Source organism: Myotis yumanensis, unplaced genomic scaffold, assembly GCF_028538775.1.
Source record: "Myotis yumanensis isolate MYYU_CA2020_CCGP unplaced genomic scaffold, mMyoYum1.0.hap1 SCAF_16, whole genome shotgun sequence".
NCBI lineage: Eukaryota > Metazoa > Chordata > Mammalia > Chiroptera > Vespertilionidae > Myotis > Myotis yumanensis.
In genome coordinates, this window is record NW_027223767.1 from 29,749,607 (window position 1) to 29,777,556 (window position 27,950).

At 42.0% G+C, this 27,950-nt stretch overlaps 1 protein-coding gene and 1 long non-coding RNA gene across 3 annotated transcripts in view; one reads left to right on the top strand and one right to left on the bottom strand.

The window, feature by feature from the left end:
* The window catches only part of LOC138994436 (uncharacterized), a 36,475-nt gene that overhangs the window by 4,158 nt on the left and 4,367 nt on the right, over positions 1-27,950 (top strand). Inside the window, exons 2-4 of the long non-coding RNA XR_011468434.1 lie at positions 8,518-8,594; positions 8,773-8,884; positions 27,450-27,505. This is a non-coding gene — a long non-coding RNA (uncharacterized lncRNA). The remainder of the gene's footprint in view (positions 1-8,517; positions 8,595-8,772; positions 8,885-27,449; positions 27,506-27,950) is intronic.
* Positions 2,270-5,055, bottom strand: LOC138994434 (C-C motif chemokine 15-like). Of its 2 annotated transcripts, XM_070394360.1 has the most exons (4): positions 4,895-5,055; positions 3,806-3,853; positions 3,002-3,113; positions 2,270-2,595 (listed from the first exon to the last, which is right to left on the bottom strand). In XM_070394360.1, the coding sequence occupies exons 1-4, from the start codon at positions 4,989-4,991 to the stop codon at positions 2,469-2,471; spliced, it is 384 nt and encodes a 127-aa protein (XP_070250461.1). In that variant the 5' UTR covers positions 4,992-5,055; the 3' UTR covers positions 2,270-2,468. The 2 variants fall into 2 exon arrangements, with proteins under 2 accessions (XP_070250461.1, XP_070250462.1); XM_070394361.1 differs by lacking the exon at positions 3,806-3,853.

Sequence of the window (27,950 nt, forward strand, 5' to 3'; positions counted from 1 at the left end):
TTCAGTTATGATCCTTTGTCTATGGCACCTAGAGCCTTGTATGTCATTAATCCTTATTAAGCTAATTAATGGTAATCTTTAGAAAATGAATTCTTTTTGGCTTAAGGGAAGTGATTATAAGAAGCCTCACATGATACTAAAAATAGCCCTTTGAGTTATCAAACCTTTCAAGGGACAACCACTTTTGTATTGATCTTCTTGGGTACCTCTGCCATCTGGATTCTAAGCCTGACAAACAGTTTGGAGGAAGACAAATGAGATAACTAACTGCTCAGTAGATTAGGTCATTCATTACTTCTACTGTGAAATACACTGTCAGATAATTATTTCATGCTAGCATAAGTATTCCCAGTCATTAAAAAATGCCAATCAATAAATAAGTTAGCCCTAGCTGGTTTGGCTCAGTGGATAGAGTGTCGGCCTGCAGACTGAAGGGTCATGGGTTCATTTCGGGTCAAGGCATGTACCTTGGTTGTGGGCACATCCCCAGTGAGGGGTGTGCAGGAGGCAGCTGATCGATATTTCTCTCTCATGGATGTGCCTAACTCTCTATCCCAATCCCTTCCTCTCTGTAAAAAATCAATTTTAAAAAAGCCAACCAATAATCAAGTTAGCCTTAGCTGTTTTGGCTCAGTGGATAGAGCGATGGCCTGAGGACTGAAGGGTCCCAGGTTCAATTCTGGCCAAGGGCACATACCCAGGTTGTGGGTTCGATCCCCAGTAGCAGGCATGCAGGAGTCAGCCAACCAATGATTCTCTCTCATCATTGATCTCTCTCTCTCTCTCACTCTCTCTCTCTCTTTCTCCCTTCCTCTCTGAAATCAATAAAAATATACTATAAAAAATAAACTAGTGAAAAGAGAATATGCTAGGCGCTGTAACTAGTACTGTAGACACAAAGATGGGTAAGACAGGGTCCTACCCTTCTAGTAACTCATGATCTCACAGGAAACATAAACATAAGCTCAGGGCATAGTGCATAAGTCCTTATGTATAGTACACTGAGTTCGGTGGCAAAATTCCTCTCTGCAGCAGGAATATTTTCTCTATATGATTGTCTATCACTGTACCGACTAAGACACACAGAACTCAGATTTTTGGCTGAGTATGCCTGGGTGCTTTTTGTTTTTCTAGAGACTGATCCTCATATCCTCTTGGTTTTTCAAGCCTTTTGAGATGAATACCTATAAAACAGGAAGCTTGGGCAAAATCTATTTACTTCAAACCGTTAATCTATGCAGCCTTTATGATAGACGCATAGAAAAGCTTTCTGGTTGTTTAGAATTCAGTGCTTTCTTCTGAGTTTTATGAGAGAGTTGACCAAGATTTACTAATTGTAAATATAAATGTATAGGCTTTAAAGGTATGGATGTAAAACTGATATTAACTTCAACTTGAAATGTTTTCCTTAATGTCCTCTAAGTTTAAAGACGACATCTTTTAGGAAGTATATCTATTAAGAAAAAACATTCCAAATGGAAATAAGGCAACAGGATGACTGCATGCCTTTCAATTACATTGGGAAATTGTCTAAAAGGCCCACCCCAGGACTCCTTTCATCTGTGAGGGGTGAGGAGCATGAACTTTTGATTGATGCTCTATTTACTATTGATCAGACCACTTACATGTTAACATGTAAATTTTGGTCCAGCACTGATGAAAATGTGTGGGGCTTTTTTTTTTTTTTTTTGGTAGAAAAGATAATTGCAAAAGTTACAGTTATATTGCAATATTGAATATTACTTTATTTTTCTCTAAGTTAACCAAATTTCAGAATGCCACCCCCACCTAACTGTATAAATCTCTGTTCCTCAGATGATAATAGAATCAGTATGGTTCCCTCATTAATAGGTGAAGTACATCTTTGACATATATGCGATCTGTCAAATTTGAATGAGACATGTTTTTTAAATTTTTATTTATTTTTTAAATTCTTACTCAATATTTTTTCCCATTGACAGTGGAAAGGAGGTAGGGAAGGAAGAGAGAGAGACAAAGAGAGAGAGAGAGAGAAACTTCAATATGAGAGAGATACATCGACTCATTGCCTCCCACATGCGCCCCATCAGGGTCAGGATCAAACCTGCAAAACAGGTACTGCTGTTGACTGGAAGTTAAAACTAAGACCCTTTGGTGTGAGGGCCTACATTCTAACCATTGAGCCATGCTGGCCTGGGCTGAATGAGTCGTGTTTTTAGCTTCTTAAAAAATGATAGTCTGATGTCTCATTTTGAAAAACACACAAATCCAAAGTTCAGCAATTCCTGCATTTCTTTTTCCTCTCAAAGGTCAAGTGAAGTTAAATTGGATGCGTTTTATTAATGCACAGTTTTTATAACCAGAACGGAATAGTAATTGTTGCTTTTGACAAAATAATTCTGGCCAAGAAGCTCCCAGGAGGTGAGAAAAGAGGGAATGGAGATGGGTGGCTGGGACCTAGTATCCCTTCTTAACAGTCAACAATTTGCTCAGTAGCTCAAATGAATCCTGCTGAGGTTCTCCAGAGCCTGATCCTGCTTCAGTTTCCTTACACAATCCTGAACATCCGCCTTATTGGGGTTGGCGCAGACAATCTGCCCCTTTTTGGTGGTGAAGCTGGGGAACAAAGAGGAGAAAGATTACACATTGAAGAGGGTTCTGCAAATAGAGATGGGGAGCCCCATCTTCCCGGCCCTTCAGATTCTCCACTCAGCCCAGCTTATTCCTTTTTCTGTTGCAGGCACTCAGGGTGTCTCCTCTCTGAGACGCTCCCTCAGCCCGTGAGACTTCCTTAGTGACTCATGGGAGTTTCCTGGTGCAGACCTGCTCCTGCTCTCTCCTTCCTTCCCTAGCTTCCATCTTCAATGGGAACATCTCATATCTGATGCTCTGCAGGATCAGGATAAGAATGAGGACACAGCCTCCCTTGACCTTGAAGGGTCCAGAGGATGAGACTTTTATGGGCATCCATCCATCATCAGGTCCCTCCTCCCAAGATATGGCTGGTATGCTTGGCACTTACATGACAGCAGGCTGGGAGCACCCACTGGTCGTTAAAAAGTAACTTTCCATGAATCTGCATCGGATTTTTCGTGGTGTATAGGACAGGCAGCAGTCAGCAGGACGGTGAAAGCCTATAGTAAAAGAAAAGACAGTCTTTAGAAAAGACTATTTCCGTTCCTCCTTCCCTCAAAGTACTGGGAGGGTGAGAAGACTCTGGGCTCAAAGGGCGTTCTTTCCTCCTCTACAGCATTTGCTGGCATCTCCTTGCTTCACACTTCCCCAGGTTGAGTTGTGTCTGAGGCACCCAGGCCAAGGACACAACAGGGCCAGGACCATTTCTCCCAGAAGTGGAAGGGTTTGATGCGTGCAGGAGGCATCAGAGAGCACCCTCTCCCTTAGGTGAGCCTTCTCCAGGACAGGCAGGAGGAACAGAGGTCATCTATGGAGGAGGGACCCATGGCCCAATCTGATCTTCCCTGTAGATGTTCACCATCCTCAGCACCCTTTCTCTTTCCCCATGTCCTCTAAACAAGGTGAATGAAGCCACTGAGCAGATCTGTACCCACCAGCCGCTTTTAAATATATGCCACAACTAAACATTTACCTTCTTTAAAAAAACACATCAGTATTTTCATTGATTTTTAGGAGAGGAAGAAGAGGGATAGGGAGATAGAAACTTCGATGAGAGAACGGGTGTACATAGCCCCTACCAGGGGTTGAGTCCACAACCTGGGCATGTGCTCTGACCCAGAACTGAACCAGTGACCTAATGGTATCTGGGTCAATGCCCAACTGCTGAGTTAGACTGGGCAGGCTCACTTACCTAGAGTGTCCGATAGGGGATTCAACTGATGCATCATCATTCTTCGTTCTATTTGGGAGAAACAGACAAGAAGGAAAGAGAAGTCACTGGGAGGCAGCAGTGTCTCCCTATCTCTACCTATTTCATTTCTCAGCCTAACCCCCTTTCCCAGACTGGGAATAGAGCCCGTGACTCTTCTGTCCAAGGGCCGATGCTCTAACCACTGAGAAAACCAGCCAGGGCTATATTACCTTTGTAAAACCTGAAAGATTCTGCATTCCAAAATAGATCTAGACCACTGGTTTCCAACCTTTGTTTGGCCATGCCCCACCTAAGCATCTCTAAAATCCTGATGCCAGGATTGTTAAGATGATTCAATGTATTAATATCTATAATACAATTAGAGCAGTGCCTGCTTGTACATAGACAGTGCTAGATACTAGTTTTAAAAATAGAATCGTGAGGTGGACTTAGGTGAGTCACTTGTCCAGATTGTCTCATTTCTCCTTCAAAATGATAGTTTCACTCCACATGGTATATAATAGTTCTAAAGTAGGGTTCTATGCTTCTTTCTCCAGATTTATAATTTTAGTACAGTTCTTTTGATCTTGTACATAGAATCCTATATCAGCCAAGAGAAAGGATTAAATAATTCTGGCCATGAAAATTGTTTCCGCCGGAACCGGTTTGGCTCAGTGGATAGAGCGTCTGCCTGTGGACTAAAAGGTCCCAGGTTCGATTCCGGTCAAGGGCATGTACCTGGGTTGTGGACACATCTCCAGTGGGGGATGTGCAGGAGGCAGCTGATCGATGTTTCTCTCTCATCGATGTTTCTGACTCTCTATCTCTCTCCCTTCCTCTCTGTGAAAAATCAATAAAATATATTTAAAGAAAAAAAAAGAAAATTGTTTCCCCAAGTGAGACAAGTCTTCTTTATATGGTTTTTCCCATGAACCAAAAGCTGCAGAAAAAGGTCTATACTTGCTGCTACTGCTTTTAAACAAGTGCCAGATTCACCTCTATGTTGCAGGAGAGTGTCCCTCTGTGTGTCCTCCCTAACTGCAAGTTACCGTTCAGTTGGTCCCCAGTGAGAAGGCTCATTCAACTCACCATCATCCCAGGATTCCTGGGCCAGGGATCCATGGGCAGGGGATCCAAGGGTAGCAGCAAGGATGAGGAAGGAGAGAGCAGCTGCAGAGACCTTCATCTCCCCAGTGTGCAGACAGTGCTGGCCTGAGGATCCTGGGCTCTTTGCTCCCTGATTCTCTGGACCCAGCTCAGCCTTTGTATTTATAAGAGGAGGATCAGGAAGTCACAGGGTAGAAGAATGCTATTCTTTGGCTATACAATCAACAACAGATATTTCTAAGAAAGGGAACAAACCTGGGAATGCAATAGGAAGTTGGGGGAACAATGATCTGGGGCTTCCCCTACTGCCCAATGGATATAGGCAAAAGTGTCAAAATTGTTGACAAGGACCTTAGCCAAGACAGGAATCACATCCTATGCCAGTGATGGCGAATCTATGACACGCATGTCAGAGGTGACATGCGAACTCATTTTTTTTGGTTGATTTTTCTTTGTTAAATGGCATTTAAATATATGAAATAAATATCAAAAATATAAATCTTTGTTTTACTATGGTTGCAAATATCAAAAAATTTCTATATGTGACACAACACCAGAGTTAAGTTAGGGTTTTTCAAAATGCTGACACGCCAAGCTCAAAAGGTTCACTATCACTGAGTCCTATGCGGATCATGAAAGCCCTATAGGAAGAATGTTAACGATTTACTGAGCATTGTGGTCAAAACAGCCTCGCCCCTTAACTTCCCCTTCCTCTCTGTAAAGGAACTCCTTACTTTCTCTTTGTAAAGGTCATGTATGTATATACTAGAGTGCAATCTTTACTTTTTCCCAACTCCTTTTTGCAGAAAGAATACCTAGTTTTTGTTTACAGTCAACAGGAGTGACCATATTTTATTAAAGATCCTTCCTTAGGAGATTTGGTTAATCTTCTAAATCAGAGTTTTTCCCTCAGGAATTAACTACATTCAAGTGCACCAAGAGCCTATTATCAGGGGTGATCACTAGAAGGAATGCTCTAACACAATGTTTTTTAACCTTCCTAATGCCCCGAATCTTTAATGCAGTTAGTTCCTCATGTTGTGAAGAATCATAATATTATTTTTGTTGCTACTTCATAAATGTAATTTTGCTACTGTTATGAATCATAATGTAAATATCTGATTTGCAGAATGTATTTAGGCGACCTCTGTGAAAGGGTCCTTCGACCCCCAAAGGGGTCGCGACCCATAGGTTGAGAACCGCTGCTCTAATGTGTAAACCTGGTTGTGTGACTCCTCACCTAGAATATTTACCCTGAACTCCTCTCTTTGTTTCATATCCCACATCCAATCCATTAACAAATATGTTGGCTTTTCTTTGGGAAATATGTCCAGCATCTTATTCCTTACCACCTCTACTCTCTCCACCTGGTCCAAGCCATCCTGTCTCTCACTGAGATTCTGTCCTTGCCCCTCTTTAGTTCATTCTGCACGTTGCAGCCATAGTGACTTTGTTAAAAAGGAAGTTAGATCAATTCAATCCTGTTTGAAACCCTTCAATGGCTTCTTAAAAAATATGTATTTTTATTGATTTCAGAGAAGAAGGGAAAGGGAGAGAGATAGAACCATCAATGATGAGAGAGAATAATTGATTGGCTGCCTCCTGCACGCCTCCTCCCCTCCGGAATTGAGCATGAAACCCAGGTATATACCCTTACAGGGAATCGAACCATGACCTCCTGGTTCATAGGTCAACACTCAGCCACTGAGCCACATTGGGTGGAACTCAAATGGCTTTTTAATTCCACTCAGTGTAAAGCCGGATTCTTATACTAAATTACAAGCCCCTGTGTGATCTGATCCTTGTTTGCTCTCTATTATAAGCTCCTATGTGGTCTGGCCCCTGTTGGCTCTCTGTTTTCATGTCCTACTACTCCCCCTCACTCACTCTGCTTCAGTTATGCAGGCTGACCCAGATTTCTGTTCCCTCTGCTTGACCACTCTTCCATCAAATATCTGTATTACTTTATCCCTAACCTCCTCTAAAGTTATCTTTTTATTAAATCTTTCTGTGACCCCTAAAATTATAATCTCCCCCTGGCCAAGTTTCTTTATTTTTCTCCTGTGTACTTAACATACTACATGTTTTACTTCAAAATCTTTTAATATTTGTATCTTCTAGAACATAAACTCCATGAGAGCAGGGATTTTTGCGTCTTTGTTTACTGTGGTTTCCCTGGTGACTAGCATATGTTAGGGTCTTAGTCTAGGTTCCCCTGAAAGCGGAGCATGAGCACTTGGTAAATTGGGAAGTATTCCTAGGAGCAGGAGTGAGGAACTAGGCCAATTGTGGGGATTAGTGCTTGATTCTATTGAAATTTTTGAAGAGCCTTATGAATGCATCTCAGAATATTTTGCCTGGGGAAAGAGAGAGGAAGCATTTATCTCTTGGTTTTCATCTCTTTGGCATTTAGAAAATGGGGCTATTATGACCCCCTCCCTTCTCATCAAACAGTGGGGTCTATATTTTCTTTTGAAACAGAGAAGGCTAGTGACTATTGTTCAATCATGTGACCGCTGAGTCTAGGTTGGGAAAAGCCATGGAGCTTCAACCTTCATCACTGGGATACTCACTCACTCTTGGAACTCTAAGCTACCAGTAAGAAGACTGACTAGTTTGAGACTGCCATACTGTGAGGAAGCCCAAACCACATGCAGGTGTTCTGATAGATGGTCCCACATGAACATAGCCTTTAGGTCATCCCAGCCTAGGTTCCAGGCAGAGGAGTGAGGAAGCCTCTAGAACTATATAGTATTTCTTAATATAACTACAGGCCACATGAGGTTACTGAGCACTTTAAATGGGGCTAGTCTAACTCTTGAAACAAATGAAAAAATAGAAAGCCTCAGTAAAGAAATAGAAAGTGAGAAGTAGAAGATATAAAGAAGAACTAAATGGAAATCATAGAACTGGAAAATGCCATAACCAAAATAAAATGTTCAGTGGGTGGGTACAGAGAAAATAGAAACAGAACAATAGAAATCACCCAATATGAATAACAGAAAATAGACACCCCCCCCCCAAAAAAATGACCACATATATGATTTGTAAATTTTCCCCATTCTACTGGTTGCCTTGTCACTCTGTTGACTGTGTCCTTTAATGTACAAAAGTTTTATATATCATAGTAGTCTCATGTGTTGATTTTTGCTTCAGTTGTCTGTGCTCTCAGTATCATGTCTATTTTTATTTCTTACAACTAAATGTGAATCTACAATTAATTCAAAATAAAAAGTATACTTAAAATAGAAAAGAAATAAATGAGGCTAATCTAAATTAAGATGTTCTGAAGGCACAAACTACATCCTGGTTTCAAAGATTTAGTACTCCCTCCACCTCGCCCCCGCCCCCCACCCCAAATAAAATTGTTAACATGTCTCTTTTTTTATATTGAATACATGCGTAAATGATAAAATTTTGGATATATTGTGTTAGAGAAAATATATTATTAAAATTGATTTTATGTGTTTCTTTTTACATTTTTAATATGGCAATGAGGAAATTCAAAGTTACAAATATGACTGCATTATATTTATATTGGACAGTGCTGTTCTAGGTGATTCCCCATCCGTTGGAGTCACCCCTTGCCACCTGTGTTTTCCCAGGTGAGACCCCAGGCATCATGGAGCAGAGACAAGCCATCCATACTGTGCCCTGTATGAATTTCTGTCTCATAGAATTTGTGAGTAGAATAAAATAGTTGTATTTTATACCATTCAGCTTTGGGTGATTGGTTACACAGTAATAGATGATGGGAGCAACCCTTCATTGACCAATGGTGGGTCACAGGTATACTTTCCTCGCACTTCTGCTTTGCTCATGCGTGTGTGTTGTGTTCTTGCATGTGTTCCACCTCACAGGATCAGAGGAGCCCCATGGAGGAAGTTAGGGTTATGAAGGACAGGCGGAAGCAAGACACCTGCACGAAGCTTATGTAAATCTAAAAGAGTGATGACTGAGCATGTGGCTGAGGTAAGGGGTAGGGTCAAAAGATATGAATGATACAGTCCATCCCTTGCTTCCCTCCCATATGTTTGTGCCTTGGTTTTGTCAAATCCATTAGAAAGTCTCCTTCAGATGGTTTTATTAGTTCTTTCAGGTTAAGTGGAACCCTGTACTCGTGCATCATCGTTGTCCCCATCCTTCCCAGGAACCTAGCAGAGCCTACTCCAACTTAATCCAGCAAAGCCTAATGTTGCAGGGATGGGAACCACAAATAGATCAAGGGGAATCATGGAGAGAGGGACCAATCCTACATTAATTCCTTGGTTCCTATATGTTCTAGTTACTGGGGCCATGGCATCCTCTATCGGATTTTAGTTTAGTGCATATATTGCATTGTGGAGTCTCAATCCTGAAGTTTGTTGTCTTAGCTAAATTATTAATACCGCACCATTTTCTTGGTCTGGCTGCTTCTGGGTGATTAAGTACATAGTAACACCAGTGGATCCCATATGCCCACTGACTCATCTCATTTGCTATGAAAGGGAACATCTTGCCGGAGTCAGTGTTGTGCAAACACCATGCTGTCTGTAAATCTTATCAGCTGGCAGAGGCACTGAGGTTGGATTGTTCTCTCTTGCAGATTGTTTTCTCAAGATACTCAGCATGTCTCTCCTTGAGGGTAGGGGCCATATTGAGAGTTGATATTCCTGCTGCTGTAAGGTTAGACATTCAGTAGTGGCAATAGTTAAGTTGGCCTTGATGAGAGAAATCCCATACTGTTGGTACCACGTGTAGCCTCCATCCTTGTCACTAAAGTGTCTCTGCACAAGCTCATTGCATTTAGCACTGTTGTGGCTGAGGGCAGAGGCTGGCTGACATCCACAGGACAAGTCACAGATTTCCTCCTTCGCTGTAATGCCCTCCACTTTAGTCATGAGTGCTTGTTCAGTACTTCCAGGTTGCACATGCCCGAGTACTGAGCAGATTCCTGTAGGCATTCTATATCTCAGCATCAGAGAATCTCTGATACAGGAAAAGAGGGCTATGCATGATGGCCAAAGTAAAGTGCCGTCAGATGGTATCTACATGGAGCCTGACAAAGTCTGTGCAGAACTTGCTGAGGTGGTGGCCAGAGTAGGAGATGAGGTGAAAGAATGGAAGTGGTATACAGAGGTGTCTGACACAGCACGGAATACTTGCTTGTTCTGTGAAAGAAAAAATGAAGGAACAAATGTCTGATTTCACAATATACTTACTGCCATTTCTTGACTTCCCCAATGTAGGAAACATTTTGTAAGTGTGTTTGCGTACTTCGTGAGTCTTTATACCTCCAACCCCGCCCTTCCAGGCCCCCAAGTATGATTGGTGACATTTAAGAATCAGATGAGCTCTATTTGTTACTTAGCTTGGCATAAACAAGAGACCAGGCTGTGATACTCTACATGTGCTACTCAAGCCTCAGGTCTTCCAGCCCAATAACAACAGGAACCAATGTTTAGAGAGCACTAACTATGCTTCAGGACTACATTTGGGACCCTGTGGGCATCATCTCCCAGATGAAGTGTTCCCTGTATGAGGTGATTACTATAATTATTTCATAATAGTGCCTAGAGCAGCCGTGGGCAAACTACGGCCCGCAGGCCAGATCCAGCCAGTTTGAAATGAATAAAACTAAAAAAAAAAAAAAAGACCGTACCCTTTTATGTAATGATGCTTACTTTGAATTTATATTAGTTCACACAAACACTCCATCCATGCTTTTGTTCCGGCCCTCCGGTCCTGTTTAAGAACCCATTGTGGCCCTCGAGTCAAAAAGTTTGCTCACCCCTGGCCTAGAGCATCCATAGTTTTTTCCCTTACAGATATACCAAATAACCTGTCATATTTCTGTAAATGCTCCTCTTACCACATCCTGTGATATGTGCTTGCACAGCATGTTTGTTTAATATAAGCTGAGCTACTCTACTATTTCAGGGAAAGAGGAAGCAAGGGTCAGTATATCTGAGGGAAGGGTCAATATTCCCTCATTGGGGTCATCCACCTTCCTTCTCAGTCCTGCAATTGGTCTATATGGGAATTTTCTGCTGTTACTTCAACCTTCCCTCTCCCTCCTTTCCTATCAGTCCATTTGTCATATGTCTGTATCCTGGGTAGCTCATGAAATTTAGAATAGCTAATCCGTTTACGGGTCCCTTCTGAGGAAAGAACCTTGACGTTGTGACTCTTCCTTGCAAACTTCCTTGTGTTTCCAAGTGAAACCATCTCAGGTGCCTGACATCATCTGCGAGATGCATGGTGACTAAAGAAAGTGCTTTGAGCTCTGTTTGTTGTCCTCAACGAAGGAGAACTAATGTTCTGGTTCTCTCTTAAACCAGCTGCATGACCTGTTGCGAAGGGTTGTCTGGTGCATGCAATCTTTCCACACTTTCCCTGGTTACTTTTCAGTGCATGCGACCGCACCCACCGACTGAGCCTCACTGGTGAGGGCCTATAAGTGAGTCTTTCATGGCAACTCTTGACACCTACAAGCCATGCATAAGGTTGACATTCTGGGACTGCTGCTCCTGGTGGTAGACAAGAGGTATCATTTGCTTAACACATCCCAACTTTCAAAGCACTGAGATTGGTACTACTTTGAGACACAGGCAGGAAGGGACTCTGACCTAGACCTCATGCTCTGGAGGACTCTTCATATTACAAACACATACAAAACTAATTGATCAGGGAACACAAAAGCACCTATGTCTCTTGGGATGTGGTACTCAGGGCTGGCCCATGTGACCTGTAACCTAAACATCCACTCTTGTGACAAATACAGTTCATGCCTCAAGGGAAAATGCTACTCTACCTCTCCTGCCCTCTGGATATGCAATATTAAGTATTCATTTCACTTTTAAATTTGTTATCTGATTTATAAGTGTTTTTATTTAAAAATATACTTTTATTGATATCAGAGAGGGAGGGAGAGGGAGAGAGAGATAGAAACATCAATGATGAGAGAGAACCATTGATCGTCTGCCTCCCGTACACCTCGAACTGAGGATTGAGCCCGCAACCTGGGCATGTGCCCTGAATGGGAATTGACCTGGTGACCTCCTGGTTCATGAGTCAACACTCAACCACTGAATCACACTGGTCAGGCAGCCATTGTAATTATTTTTAATTGTACAGTTAATTGGTATTAAGTACATTCATATATTGTATAATCATCACCGTCATCCATCACTGAACTTTTTTCATCTTAAATACTTAAACTCCATACCCATTAAACATAAGTCCCCATTCCCCACTCCTCCCAGCCATTAGAAATCACCATTTTACTTTTTGTCTCCATGAAATTCACTATTCTAGGTACCTCATATATATGTGGAATCATACAGTATTTGTCTTTCGGTGACTAATTTATTTCATTTAGCATAATGTCCTCAAGATTCATCTATTTTGTAGCGTATGTCATAATTTCTTTACTTTTGAAGACTGAATAATATTCCAGTTGTATGCATATATCTATTTTGCTTATCCATTCATCTGTTGATGGACACTTGGGTTGCTTCCACATTTTAGCTAGGAACAGGAATGTACAAATATTTCTTGGAGATCCTGTTTTCAAAAGTGGGATTGCTGGGTCATTTGGTAAATCTATTTTTAATTTTCATACTGCTTTATGCAGCAGCTGTATACCATTTTACATTTCCATGAACAGTGCACAAGAGTTCCAATTTCTCCACATCCTTGCCAACACTTGTTATTTTCTGTTTTTGTTTTTTTGGTAGTATCTATACTAATGGGCATGAGATGGAATTTCATTGTGGTTTTGGTTTAAGCACCTGTATTTTTATTAGTTTTATATTGTGGGGTTCCAAGTAAGTTTGTTTGCAAAGAATATGTGCTTTGACTCAAAAGAAAACTTTAAAGCCCAAAGAGCAGGAACTTTTGAGCTAATCAAAGGGATTGTTTTTAGTCCTGAAATCCACCACTTGTGATGCTATGGGAACATTTGAGTAATACAATTAAGCTTTTAAAGTTGTACCTGGTTACTGAAAGAATTATGTAACGTAAATTATCTAAGTGAGTGAAATCTTCCTTGCGTCCATATTCAGTGGATGTTTATTGAGCTTTTACTGTATGACAGGCACTTTCTGGGCCCTGGGGATACAGAGACAGACAAGAAAAGCAAGATCCCTGCTCTTCAGATCCTGAAAATATAGTGGGGCAGACAGACAAACAAGGTAGTAGAAGATGGAGTTCAAAGCTAGAAAGAAAATAAACCATATATAATATGATAGAGAATGCCTGAAGGTTTGGTGGAAGTTGCATAATAAGCTGGAGAGGGGCCCATTGGGAGGGGGTATCATTTCATCTAGAACCTGCTTGTTGAGAAGGAGCCAGACTCACACAAATTAGGGGGCAGTGTATCTGGGTAGAGGAAACAGCAAGGGCAAAGACCTGGAGGTGGCAATGGGCTTGGTGCATTTAAGGAACAGACAGAAGAGTGGGCTCCTGGAGAGAAAGAAGTGAGGGTGAGAGTGATAGAGATGAGGTCTGTTGTCCAGGTTCTTATGGTCTGTTGACTTAACACTTTGCATTGTATTTCACAGCCCTCTCATTCACATGGGCACTGCAGGTAGTGACAAAGCAATCCAATATGGCTCATATTCCAGTGGACCTGGGTAGCTATCTCCTTGGGAGTAGGTGGGTGGATTTAACAAGAACACTTGTCAGTTGGTTTAAGGATAACCAGGGAAGAAAAGGCCATGGATTCCTTCCCCCTTAGACTTCATTCTCCCTCCCCTAGGAGAGGGTCTGAACTGCCTTCTTTCTCTCAACAAACGGATGGCATACTTAGGGAGAGAAACTGACACTTAGATGGATGCCTCTGATGACTGTCTTTCTCCTCTCTACAGACTGTGGGCTACTGTGTGTGCAGGAGGGGGAGAGTGGCAGTCAGTGGCCTTTGTCTCCGTGGCTACAAGAACATCCGATGTGCGGATGCAGGAGACACACATGGGCAAGAGGATGGACGAAGCTGACGTGTACCATTGCTTAGGTCTTACAAAGTTACTGAGAACACTGAGTCATCTGTCTTTCAAGCTTTGGTCTTTGGTAGGCAACATCCATCCTCCTTCTGGAGCTTCAGTCTTGCTTAACTGACTCCACTTTCCCAATTCAAAGAAGGACTGGAGCGGGAGAGGAGAATTTGGGGGACATTAAGGCTCAAAGTTTGTTTTTGTTTTTGCACACTGGCCCATACAGCAATGATGATGATTAACATTAGATTGCACAGCACTTTCCTGTATTTTACCCTTTGCTGTTTGATCCCAGGGTACTTTTGTTTAGTGCTGAAGATCAGATATTTTGTTTGTAGCTCTTTCCACCCCACCCTTCCTCAGATGTTCCTGCCACCAGAGAGGGAAGGGGTCCATCCAGCCTGACTCACCCTAGCTGCGCCCATGCTGACTTGCATGAATACTTCCTTTTTAAAGTGCCAACAAAGGATTTCTTACCAAGAATTGCATAGGTAGAGAATCTGATCACTCTTAAGTTTATGGAATCTGTCTTTTTTCCCCTTCCTCTTTGGAAAGCTGGTTGCTGTGTGCTTGTCTTCAATATTCTATAACTTCTCTGCCTTCCAATATCCAGGATTATCAGTCTCTAACTGTATGTTGTCTCAGCTGCTAGAAAGGACTTCATTCAAGCAAGGAATGAGATGCCATACAATCTTCCTTCCCACGTTAGGCTTCATTTTCTTAACTATGGGAATTGTGCCCGTTCTAGACTGTAATGGATGGAGAAGGTACATTATAAACTGGAGACCAAGTGTTCTTCCACCTCTTCAGTTAACACTCTGTTCATTCATTTACTCACTCATTTACTCATTCGTTTATTCTATAAATAATTATTGAATGCATACTATGAACTGAGCACTGTCCACATATCAGAGATTTAGCTATAAACAAGATGCATTGGGTCTTCTATGAATTTAAGCAAGCATTGAGCCTTTGGCACTTCCTTCTTAAAACAAAACAAGACAAAGGAAAAGCCTTCATTCTGACTCATTATTTTAGAAGCAACACTGTGGAGCCCGGCCAGTGTGAGTCAGTGGTTGAGTATCAACCTGTGAACCAGGAGGTCATGATTCAATTCCAGGTCAGGGCACATGCCAGGGTTGTGGGCTCGGTCCCCAGTGGGGAGTGTGCAGAAGGCAGCCAATCAGTGATTCTTTTTCATCATTGATGTTTCTATCTCTTTCTCTTTCGCCCTTCCCATTTGATGCCGCATCCATTTGCAGCAAGGGTTCAGGATCTGAAGAAGGGGCCATGCACAAATGAAAACACTAGACAAGAAATATGAATTTAGAAGGCATGGGGGGCCAGGCAGAAACACCCCTCTAGTAGAGAAGCTCTCTGAAAACTGGGTCCTGTCTGCTTTTATTCACTTGAATTCACATTTGCCCTTTAGGAATGCATACAGGCATATCAAAGGTAAAGTTTGGTACACAGTAAAAGGACTATCAGTTTAGGGGATTGCCTTGAGCCATTTGGCCAATAGCAGGGCAATATTATGCTGATAGTCAGCCCTGCTGAATATCAAAGTCCATTGGCTTTCCAGTGGGTCTTTTCACATTAATATGCTAACTACTGTTGGTCTTTGCCTCTGGCAATCTGAAATCAATACAAATATATATATATTTTTAAATCAAAACTGTGGCCGAAACCGGTTTGGCTCAGTGGATAGAGCGTCGGCCTGCGGACTGAAAGGTCCCAGGTTCGATTCCGGTCAAGGGCATGTACCTGGGTTGCGGGCACATCCCCAGTGGGAGATGTGCAGGAGGCAGCTGGTCGATGTTTCTCTCTCATCGATGTTTCTAACTCTCTATCTCTCTCCCTTCCTCTCTGTAAAAAATCAATAAAATATATTAAAAAAATAAAATAAAATAAATAAAAGCAAAACTCTGGAGAAATTTAGAAATGCTTAAGCAAAAGGAAGTAAACAGAAATCCCCTGTTATCCCACAGTAATAGTTTTAGGTTTATCTTTGTGTTTTTTATCCCTAGATGAGATCATACCAACACCTCTCTAACTTTAAAAAACAACACCAACAATTTTTTGGGCCATACTTTGACATACTATGAACAATTTTATTTCATTATAAATGTTTATATGTAATTTAAAATATTTTTAAAACAAAAATGGTGCATGCTATTGCTAGAATTTTGAAGAAAAATAAAGAAGAGGAAAAAGCTAACTTTTACCACTATTACTCTTTTGGTGCACAATTTTCTAGGCAGTTTTCTCTATATAATAATTATAGGTATTATATACATATACCGTTAAAAATGTTCTTTTCTATAACCTCATTTTTGTAGTTTTATAATTATTTTTATTTAATATTGAGTAGACATGAAATGTGGATTGAGAATAAAGGCTAACAATATGACAGGCATCCCTGTGCTCTCCACCCATATACCCCTCTATAATTCTGTCCCCTTTCCCTTCTTCCTCTGAGCCATCACTCTCCGTAATATTGTTTACACTGCACTCTTGATTATGCTTCTGAGATTCACCCATGTTACTGTGTGTAGCTGTAGTAGTTTGCTTTTACTCCTGCTGATATTTCAGCGTCTGACTATACCATGATTTATTTTTCATTTGCCCCCTTTTATGCTTGCTAATGCCAGCAGGGCTGCTATGAGCATTCTTGTGAATGATTACTGGCATACATATGCAATGGTATCTGCCGGATGTATGTAGGAGAAGGTTGGCTATGCTTACCTTTACTCTACAGATGACAACAGTCTTTTCCAAAGCAATAGTGTTACGCCCGGAACACCAGCCGCACTCACAGAGCACCAAGAGACGATCTCATGCAAAAAGCAAAGGGTTTATTGATACCAGCATGCTGGGACTCACAGCTTACTCTGAGCACAGAGCAGTGGCTGTGAGCCCCGATCAAGTGTTTAAACACACATTATATACTTTACAGACAAAGAGGGGAGGAGAATGGACTGTGCTCTGCCGATTGGCCAGGCGCAAGCCGGGTCCTGTTACACAGGATGTGGTCATATCTATGGCGCGCACTTCCCTTGATTGTCATTGGTTAGTTTAAAATCCCGGGCGTGGCCTGCAGAGGCCTGGGCTTCCGGGAAGAAGGCCGCACGTGGCCCCAACATGGAGGATACAGGCAAGATGGAGGGCATAGCCCTTGCCCTTTCAATAGGACTAATTCACGTTCCCAGCAGCAGAGTACATGTATGGATTGTCCCACACCCTCTCTAATATTAACACTTCTCAAATCTCATATTTAATAAAATTTGGAGGGAGTATCCAGGATGGAGGGAGGGAAGAAGGAAAACTATTCTTTCCAAACCCAGAAAGCAGAACTGGGTACTCATAGTCAACAAGTATTGCTGGTTTGATGAATTTCTTACAGTGTCTGCCTAGACTCAGCTCATTGCAGCCAACGAAATCCCCTGTGTGACTGAAGGAAAAAAAAATAAAGGGAAGTAAGAGGGGCCCATGTGATCTCTCAGAACACTAAGTCAATAACACAATTCAAAATCAAAAAGGAATTAGAACCATAGAATAGCATGAATAAATTTAAAATAAATGTAAACGGAGCCCTAGAATATGTCTGGAAGAGGTATTTGAGGTTACATAGGTCAGATTGAGCTCAGGTCCTTGTGCCCAATCAGTTAGCATTTCTGGTGCTTTCCTTGTAGGTTCCAGACCCTCAAGAGTCTAATTTCAATTGCTTGTGTATGTTTGGACCTACACCTTTCTGGGATTGACACTGACCTTTCCAGTCTCTTACATGGAGGGAGCAATGGTGAGAGGGAGAAGTATACTAGTATAATAAAAAAGGAAAAATTCTACAGCAGAATACCTATGGGATTCATTCTCTATCTCTATCTCTATCTTTAATCTCTCTGATCTGGGGATCTCAGAGACTGTTTTCAGAGCCAAGAATGGTCCCCCACTCTCAAGGTGCCTAGACTTTTTTCATTGCTCATAGGGGCTGACTGCCTTCTGCTATTCCTTCCTCTCTTTGTATGGAGGGAGCTCTTCCTCAATTCCCTGCTGGCTCTGGGCCTATGCAGAAACACCTCAGGGACCACTCCCCAGGCCCTGCACACCTGGTGGGGCCCCAGGGGGCTGGGTTTTCCCAGGATGGTACCCCATGCCCATATCTGTGCTTTGTGGTTTGTGGGCTGTGTTCCACTCCATGTCCTGTAGGCTCTCTCCCCCATGGTGGGCAGGAGGACTGGCCCTGACATGGCACCAGGCTGGGAGCAACAGCTGCTGGTCTCTACCAGTAATAGGAAATTTGTGAGGACTTGATGAGAAATGGATGAGAATCAGCAAGGGTTTATCAATTTTTATTAATCTTTCCAAATTATCCGTCTTTGACTTTGCTGATTTTTCTCTTTTATTTGTTTGTTTTCTGGGTCATTGCTTACCAATCTTATTATTTTCTTCCTTCTACTTTGGGTTTAATTAGCTCAAGTTTTTCTAGCTTTTTAAGGTGGATGCCTTATTCATTTATTTCATGTCTTCTTTTCTTTTTTTAAAAATTAAATCTTTATTGTTCAGATTATTACAATTGTTCCTCTTTTCCCCCCTCATAGTTCCCCTCCACCTGATTCCCACCCCACCCTCTGCCCTTACCGCCCACCCCCCCCACTCTCCTCATCCATAGGTGTACGATTTTTGGCCAGTCTCTTCCTGCACCTCCCACACCCCTTTTGTTCTGAAAATTGTCAGTCCACTCCCTTTCTATGGCCCTGATTCTATTCTATTCACCAGTTTATTCTGTTCGTCAGATTTTTTATTCACTTGATTTTTAGATTCAGTTGTTGATAGATGTGTATTTGTTGTTCATAATTTTTATCTTTACCTTTTTCTTCTTCTTCCTCTTCTTAAAGAATACCTTTCAGTATTTCATATAATACTGGTTTGGTGGTGATGAACTCCTTTAGCTTTTTCTTATCTGTGAAGCTTTTTATCTGACCTTCAATTCTGAATGATAGCTTTGCTTGGTAAAGTAATCTTGGTTGTAGGTTCTTGCTAATCATCACTTTGAATATTTCTTGCCACTCCCTTCTGGCCTGCATAGTTTCTGTTGAGAAATCAGCTGACAGTCGTATGGGTACTCTCTTGTAGGTAACTGACTTTTTTTCTCCTGCTGCTTTTAAGATTCACTCTTTGTCTTTTGCTCTTGGCATTTTAATTATGATGTGTCTTGGTATGGTCCTGTTTGGATTTCTTTTGTTTGGGGTTCTCTGTGCTTCCTGGACTTGTAAGTCTATTTCTTTCACCAGGTGGGGGAAGTTTTCTGTCATTATTTCTTCAAATGGGTTTTCAATATCTTGCTCTCTCTCTTCTTCTGGCACCCCCATAATTCGGATGTTGGTACTCTTGAAATTGTCCCAGAGGCTCCTTACACTATCTTCATATTTTTGGATTCTTTTTTCTTTTTGCTTTTCCAGTTGGTGTTTTTTGCTTCTTCGTATTTCAAATCTTTGACTTGATTCTTGGGATCCTCTAGTCTGCTGTTGTATCTCTGTATAATATTTTTTATTTTAGTCAGTGTATGCTTAATTTCTAGTTGGTCCTTTTTCATATCCTCGAGGGTCTCACTAGATTATCGAGGGTCTCACTAAATTTATCGGCGGTTTCTAGAAAATTCTTGAAAAACCTTATAGCTGTGGTTTTAAACTCTATATCCAGTAGTTTGCTTTCCTCCATTTCTTTCGTTTGTGACCTGTTTCGTTGTCTCCGCGTTTTGGCTGCTTCCCTGTGTTGATAGAGTGGCTTTGTGTGCTAGGTGTCCAATAGGGCCCAGTGGCTCAGCCTCCCCAATTACCTGAGGTGGACTCTCTTGGTGCACCCCTTTGTGGGCTTTGTGCACAGTCTTGTTGTAGTTAAGCCTTGATTGTTGTAGGTATCACTGGGAGGAATTGACCTCCAGGCCAATTGGCTGTGAGAATTAGTTGTGACTACAGTGTGAGAACTTCTGTGCTGGAGACAGCCTTATGGGGCAAGGCTTGCTTCATTGGGGCCTTGGTGCTCACTGAGTCTGCCCCCTGAGTGTGTCTCTTATGGATCTGAGGAGTTGTAATCTGGATGGTCCCACTCTGACCACTGGGTACACTGGCTCTTGGATCTCTAAGGAGGTGCTAATGTAGCCTCTGCCTGAGGCTACCCAGCAGGAGTTATGGAGAGAGCTGAAGATTCCTCTTCTTTGTTTGGGGTTTGGAGGTGCCCAGATGAGGCCCAGCTGTGAAGCAATGCAAGCTGCTGTGGGACCTTGGGCCTTCTTTTGGATGTTCTGTGTCTCTTTGACCCAGCTGCACTTTGTTAGGTAATTTTAGATTGCAAAGGGCCAGGCCATTCATATGCAGAAGCCACTGTGCACAGCTTGGGTGGGGCGGGGTCTCAGGGATTCAACAGGGTGGAGCAAACAGGTATGGCTGATCCTCAGTCCTGCCCTAAGAGGCCCGGAGTCTCAGTGTCCCGAAATAATCTCTGCAAGCACCTCTGAGAGAAAGCCGCCCTCGAGTTCCGCCCGATGCCAGACAGTCCACTTTCTCCCTGTATGAGTCTGGGTCCCCAGAGATTCGCCCGGAACTGGAGTTCAGAGCAGTCGGGAGCTTGTGTCTCCCTCCCAATTGAAAAAGACAACTGTGTCCTCATTTGCCAGCCTTTTCCCAGAGCGCCTCCGTACCTCTGTACTTTACTTCTGAACCTCCTCTGAGTCTCAGTGTGCTTTTCTCTTTCCTTCTAGTTGTAGAATTTCCACTCAGCCAGCCTTCCTGTGGTTCTGGATGATGTCCGTTTTGTCTTTTAATTGTAGTTTTGAAGTGGTTGTGCGAGGCAGCAATTTCAGGTGTTTACCTTGCCACCATCTTGGTTTCTCCTCTGTTCTTTAAGAACTTATAAGATTTGGTGTGTTCCTTAAGAACCACTTGAAAGAGTGGAGATTTAGAGTAGTAGTTAAGAATAGTTAGCAATTCATTAGAATAGGCTAGAGAATAGTTTGTTTTTAAGCTTTCCATATATTTGTGCATTTTTTTTAATGTTGTTGTCATCGTCCTCCTCCTCCTTCTTCTTCTTTCTTCTTCCTCCTCCTCTTCTTTCTCTCCCTCTTTCTCCTCTTCCTCTTCCACTTCCTCCTCTTCCTCTTCTTCCTCCTCCTCCTCCTCCTCTTTCTTCTTCTTTACTCTTCTTTCTTCTTCCTTCCTCCTCCTCTTCCTCCTCCTCTTCTTTCTCTTCCTCTTTCTCCTCTTCCTCTTCCACTTCCTCCTCTTCCTCCTCTTCCTCCTCCTCCTCTTTCTTCTTCTTTCCTCTTCTTTCTTCTCCCTTCCTTCCTCCTCCTCCTCCTCCTCCTTCTCCTCCTCCTCCTCCTCCTCCTCCTCCTCCTTCTTCTTCTTCTTCTTCTTCTTCTTCTTCTTCTTTGATATAAAAACAACTTCATCATGGCAGCACCTGTGACTTCAGTAACAACATGTTATTGTAATTTTCTGTCTCATTGTGGTAAGACAACAGTTAATTCATATTTCCAATATATATTCTGTCTTTAGAGTAGGTTCAGAACCCACAGTTAAAGGTAGAATGGGGGAGTTGGTGCCTTTTGCGTAAGCCGTTGATGGTGGAATGGAGAAGTTGGTGCCTTTTGCAGTAGCCGTTGATGGTGGAATGGAGGAGATGGTGGCATTTGCAGTAACCATTAATGGTGGAATGGAGGAGTTGGTGGTGCCTTTTGCAAATCCCACCGACAGTTACAAAACCATGGCGGTATGGGAGCTGAGCCCTGGACACAGGACCAGGGCCTGGCCAGGGTGGAGGGAGGGATGGAGACACAGCTTTCAGGAGATGGAGCATCCCAGAGTCCAGCTTCAGCACCTCAGCCGCCTCAGGTCCTCTGAGCGGGGCCCTTGCTCGCAGGCACTGATTTTCGAGAGAGAACTCTCCACAGCATCACAGGTGGCCTCCTCGTGCTTCTCAAATGTTAGGATTTCAGACAAAAACTGGTTCATGACATGCACCCCCTCCGCAGGTGCCTCGGGGAAGAGGCGGGAAGGGGCGGTTTTGTTTTCCAGGCTGACATTTCACTTAAATGGCCGGGGACCACCCACAGCGTCCTCAGGGTGCTCCCAGCCTGGCCTTCCTGGCTGCAGGGCCTCCCGGCTCCCCTGCCATCATGGAGGGTCATGTTCCTCAGCCAGGGATGCCCACGGAGGCCAAAGGCCTGAGACCAGAGCAGCTTTCCCCGAAATCTCCAGTGAAGATGGGCCCAGGTGCACACTCCCAGTGAGGAGGAAACTGGTCTTGCAAGGCGCCTCAGGCCATAAAAACTGTGAACAATGCACCACCCAGGGGGGCATGGGGGGAGGGTTGTTATGCTGGTACCAGGACAGACCATCCATTAGATGTGGCCTGACACCTGGAGGCTTTCCTGCAGGGCCAGGAAAGGGGCAGGAGGCATATCTGCAAGACAAAGACCCCAGCAGGATATATATAGACAGGCTCTCTGCATGTTCTTCCCTCTGATTTGGAAATTATTCCCGGAGTCCACTAGTGTTAATAAACGGGGTCCCTCCCTTTCTCGAGGAAGCATGCTTGGTATTTCTTTGGCTTCTGTAACACCATCTCCACTGCATGAAGCACTGAACTCAGGAATAACAGGCTGGCATTTGCAGGGCACTCTGGCTTTCAGAATGCATAAGGATGCCTCACTACACCCATCTGCTGGGTCCCATTTTATTATTATTATTATTATTATTTGTTTTTTAGATAAAGAAACTTAAACTCAGGAGGGTGAAGGGACTTACTTAAGGTTCATGACAATACCAGTGGAAGCTCGAGGTCAAGCCCAAATTTAATGTTGTTAAAGCCCCATGTCATTTTATGCTGCCCCTTAATTTAAGAAATGTCCACAGGAAGAATCTTGCTTGCATTTACTATTATGTAGTTTTAAGATATGTGTGCTTGACAAAATCTTTCATGAGTTATAACCCAAAGGATACTTTATCATCATCATCACTCCCAAACTGCCTATTCAGAACTTCCTTCAGTTCCCAGAAAAATGTTTAAACATTCTTTAATGCATTGTCGAAACCTTATTCCATTTAAAATGCTGTCCAGTTTTACTTTCTCAGAGCCCCAGAAGTATCGTTAATTACCAGGTATGTGCCTCAATTCAACCATCATTCTTTTTTCATGGACCATTTTTTTATTATTATTATTATTATTATTATATCATCATCATCATTATTATTATTATTAGCCATGACTATTTTTTAAAATCTTTATTGTTGAAAGTATTATATATATCCTCCTTTTCCCCCAATTGACCCCTTCCAGTTCTCTCCCGCCCCCCACCCCAGGCCTTTACCACCCTATTGTCTCTGTCCATGGGTTATGCATATATACATGCAAGTTCTTTGGTTGATGTCTTCCCACCTACCCAACCTCTCATGGACCATTTTAATTCCTCTGAATGAATGAGTGAGGCTTAGATTTCCCAAACTTTTCATGTTATAATTATGTCTTCATAAGCCTCTCTGATTGACTTCATGATCTGGCTTTTTACTGACTTGCTGCCTATTCTTACCCATGTTCCTTTCCTCATTGACTTCACCTCTACTGAATCTGAGAACTCTCCTCAGATGTGACTCAGGTAGACCACCTTTACTTGTGTACCCTGCTCACCACCTTCTTCAATCCTGTCGCTGAAAAGATGATCGGCAGATATTAACTTGCAGACTCTGATCTACCTCGTTCAAGCCTGTAGCCATTTCACACAGCCACTCAGATGTTACAGGTACTCAAAAGATCAGGAAACAATTAGTTGATATCCGTTATAATACATTTCTTTCCCTCTCAATTGGACATTGAGACCAATTCATTGCATAAGCTTTAGGTTTTGAGATTTTCACAGCATAAAGCCCATCACTGACAGAGTAATGAAGGAAATGTTCCACAAGTTAATATATAGTTGAGAAAAGAGGGCATTCATATTCGATTTCTTTATTTAATTCAGGGCCTTAATTATTAGTGATTATTTGTACCTTTATATTTTGGCAAGTACACAGGATTAAACTCCTTTATAAATTCAAAAATGAATAATGTCTTAAAATCAAGGAAAGTCCTAAGGCATCGGAGAGATTGTTTTTTTCAGTATCATGAAGGAAAATGGTTGCCAGCAAGCAGTGTGGCCAGGTTATCCAAGGAGACAGCTGTCTCTGCTCCCCAGGGACCAGCTTCGGAAGCTTCCTTGTTGTCCAGAGCTGCTTCACTGATTCACTGTACAGGCTGGCTTTCCCTGCAGCAGTCAGCATTTAAAAATTTGTCTTAGCCCTGCTTGTCAGCAGTCAGCTTCAGTTGGAAAAAGTAATTTCATTTTCATATTTGCTCATTTCATTCATTCACTCAACAGACCATCAACCTCCTATGATATGCCAAGAACTGTGTTTAGTTCTGGGGATGATAAGATATGGTTCCTTCTAGCATTTGAAGAGCTTACAGACTAGTGATAGAGGAAGATGCACGAATAACTCAATAAAAATAATGCTTTGACTTTATTTGTATTATTGGAATTTTATAAATCCCTTCATATAGACTAAGTGCTCCCATAACCATGCTGGTATGTTCTGCAACTTTTAAGTGAAATGATGTAAAACAAAACCAATTTTACAATATAGGTTAAATAATAAGACAAGAGTTAAGTTCCTGTGGACATTATAACACAACAAAATGATGTTGAATTTGAGGACCTGCAGTCCTACATCATTAAAAATTGAAATACACCTTTAAGTAAGGGCTAGAGATATGAGAAATCCACATGAATGTGTAAGTTATTTAGAGAGTTAACACTGAAGATTTGCATTCTGAAAGCAGCTTTGAACCTTAGATGCAGATGACCTTTGTTTTAGTTGCTTATAAAATTTATGCAGAGGTATCTTCTAATAGGGGTTAGTAACTTGGGGAGGGGAGTGCTGCAAATTAAGATCCTACCTTGGTGGCAGGTCCATTTTTTCTGTTCTTCAGGTTATAGTCTGAAACAGGAGCTACAGGATGGGATGACTAAAACAATTTACTGCCTTTGGGTACCCATAACCCTGTAATTGGCATATGCATGGCTTTCTAAGTTGTTCCATCATCATTTTCACCACCAGAGTTCAGTGCAACTTTTCAGTTAGCCAGGGCCCCTAGAAATTGTGCTGAAAAGTACTGTGGCTTAAAAAATAATACTTATAGTTTACTATGAACTTATTGCTTAAAATGTATCCTATTTAATATTCACAATCACTATGAAATTCATAACTTTCAGGTGTATTAAAAATAAGTCTCTGTGTCAGATTTGTGATATTCTTAGGTCTATGTCTTTTGTCTTTTGGTTCATCTTGGCATCAGACATAGGGCAGTTCAACATGAGGCCCTTGCCCTAAACAGCTCCCAGTGCTAACTAAGTACTGGCAATTTACTACATTGTTTTCAGTGATCGTTCAAAAGGAATCAGTAAGGTAAACTTTGTGGATTTTCTTTGACTAATGAGACTCCTTTCAACATTGAAATTCTAGACTTTAGAGACTAGAATAGACCTGGGTTGTGGGGAGGAGATGTGAGAGACCTGTAAGTGGAAGTATCTGAATATTGACCTGCCACCTAGAATCTTATCTAATAATAGACAAACTTGGTGATTGACCGTACCTTCGCTACGCCGCCCATTGGCTAATCAGCACGATATGCAAACTAACCACCAATGAAGATGGAGGCTAATTTGCATACTCCAGGCAGGGTGGGACAGTGTGAGCCGCCAGTGCAAGCCGCCATCCCGACCCCCCTGTGCGACCCCAGAAGCTGCCTGCCTGCTGCCCATGATTGGATCCGATCCTGGGCCCCAGGCCGGCCCCAGAAGCCCCAGAAGCCACCTGGTATGGCAGTAACACTATCAGTTAGCACTCTGAAAGTCAGTGGCATAAATGCACCCATTAAAAGACAGATTATGAGGATGAATCAAAAACAATACCCACTTCAAATATAAAGACACATATAGATTAAAAGTAAATGAATTAAGCTGCATCCTGTTTTTCTCAGTGGATAGAGCATTAGCCTATGGACTAAAGGGTCCGAGGTTTGATTCCAGTCAAGGGCATGTACCTCAGTTGCTGGCTTGATCCCCAGTCCCTATCAGAGCATGTGCAGGAGGCAACCAATCAATCTGTCTCTCCCTTTCCCTTCACTCTCTCTCAAATTCAATGGAAAAATATCCTTGGGTGAAGATTAACAAAAACAAAGTAAATGGATTACGTAACATTAAAGAGATTATAAGAAAAATATATTCCAAACTTTGTTAGTTGTATAATGGTTATGTTTAAATTATTAACACCTACGAAATTGGGTGAAGGTGCATATAATATGCTGTAGTATTTTATCATTTTTTTACATGTATGAGATTATTTCATATTAAAATATTAAAAATTAAAAATTAATAAAATATTAATTGAAATGTATCTGCATTACATGAAAAATCTCCTAATTGCTTCTAGCACAATTTATTAAATTGTGCTAAAATTTACAAGGGTTCAATTAAAAAATATCTTAATTATAAATGATATAATAGAAAATATATAATATTGCAGTTATAAGCACTTATCCGAAAATAAAAATATAAAGAAGTGAATTTAAAGAAGGGATTAGCCAAAGAAAATATATGCACAACCCATGGACACAGACAACAGTATGGTGATGGCCAGAGAGAAGTGGGCGGCAAGAGCTGGGTAGAGGAGGGAAAAGGGGGGGAATAGGGACATCCTATATAATAATAATAAAAGGCTAATATGCACATTGACTGAACAGCAGAATGATTGCTTGCTATGATGCTCCCTGGCCACCAGGGAGCAGACGCTCAATGCAGGAGCTGCCCCCTGGTGGGCAGTGCACTTCCATATGGGGAGTGCCACTCAGTCAGAGCTGGCTCATGGTTTGCCAGCACAGAGGTGGTGGTAGGAGGCTCTCCCACCTCTGTGACAGCACTAAGAATGTCCAACTAACGGTTTAGACCCAATCCCTTGGGGGCCTAAGCCTTTAGTCAGACATCCCCCAAGGGCTCCCTGGCTTCCAGAAGGATGTCTGACTGCAAGCTTAGGCCTGATACCCCGGGAAGTGGGCCTAAGTTGACAGGTGGACATCCCCCAAGGGGTCCTGGACTCCGCCCCCCGAGTGCACAAATTTTTGTGCACCGGGCCTCTAGTTAATAATAATTTCATAGACTTGGGTGATGGTGTCCATAATTTTCTCCAGTATTTGTATGGTACTTATAAAAAACAATTGTTTATATCTAGTAATTCATCTGCAAGTCTTACTTGATTTTGAAGCTACAGGACACCTCAACTGACAGCTGAGATTGTTGGAACTTAGTTTTTATTTCTAATAACAAAACATTTTGAAGTCTACATTGAGACTCTGGGAAGGACCTTTACTTCAAAATCCTTACAGCTTCGGGATCTTTCTGACCTTGAAGAAAGGGAAAATGAAGGTATTGTGGTGGCATCACTTCAGAAGCAAAGCAGAAGTTCTGTGCTTTACAGGTGGTGTCATCCTGAGTGCAGGAGTCTGGGAGTTGGCATGGCCGAGGAGCCTTTGGGTAAGCTGGAGGAGGGTCTGTTTCTGGTGTGTGTTGGGGTAGTGGGAACCTCTCTTTTTTTCTTTCATTTAAAACTCATCTTTTCGGATACATCATCAAGCCCTCCCCTTGTTAAACTACTAACTCGCTGAGCAGAATTTTTCTGCCTTACAACACAGGTATTTTGCTTGTTTTTGTTTTTTAATTTTAGGCAATACCTGACAGAACCTTTAACTTTAAAATTTTAGAGATGACTTCTTGCTAGGATGCTTAGGAGGAGGGAAATTTTGGTTAAGATTTTGCTTCAAATAATGATCTCGTGTAGCCTTCCATTAAAATTATCTTCCAAAGATTTAAATAATCTCTCATGAAAATATTCAATCATTTGCCTCTTATAGAGGGGCTTGAGGAGAAAGAGTCAAATGTAAATAGGATATTCTAATTAGTACTGAATTTTTTCCTAAAA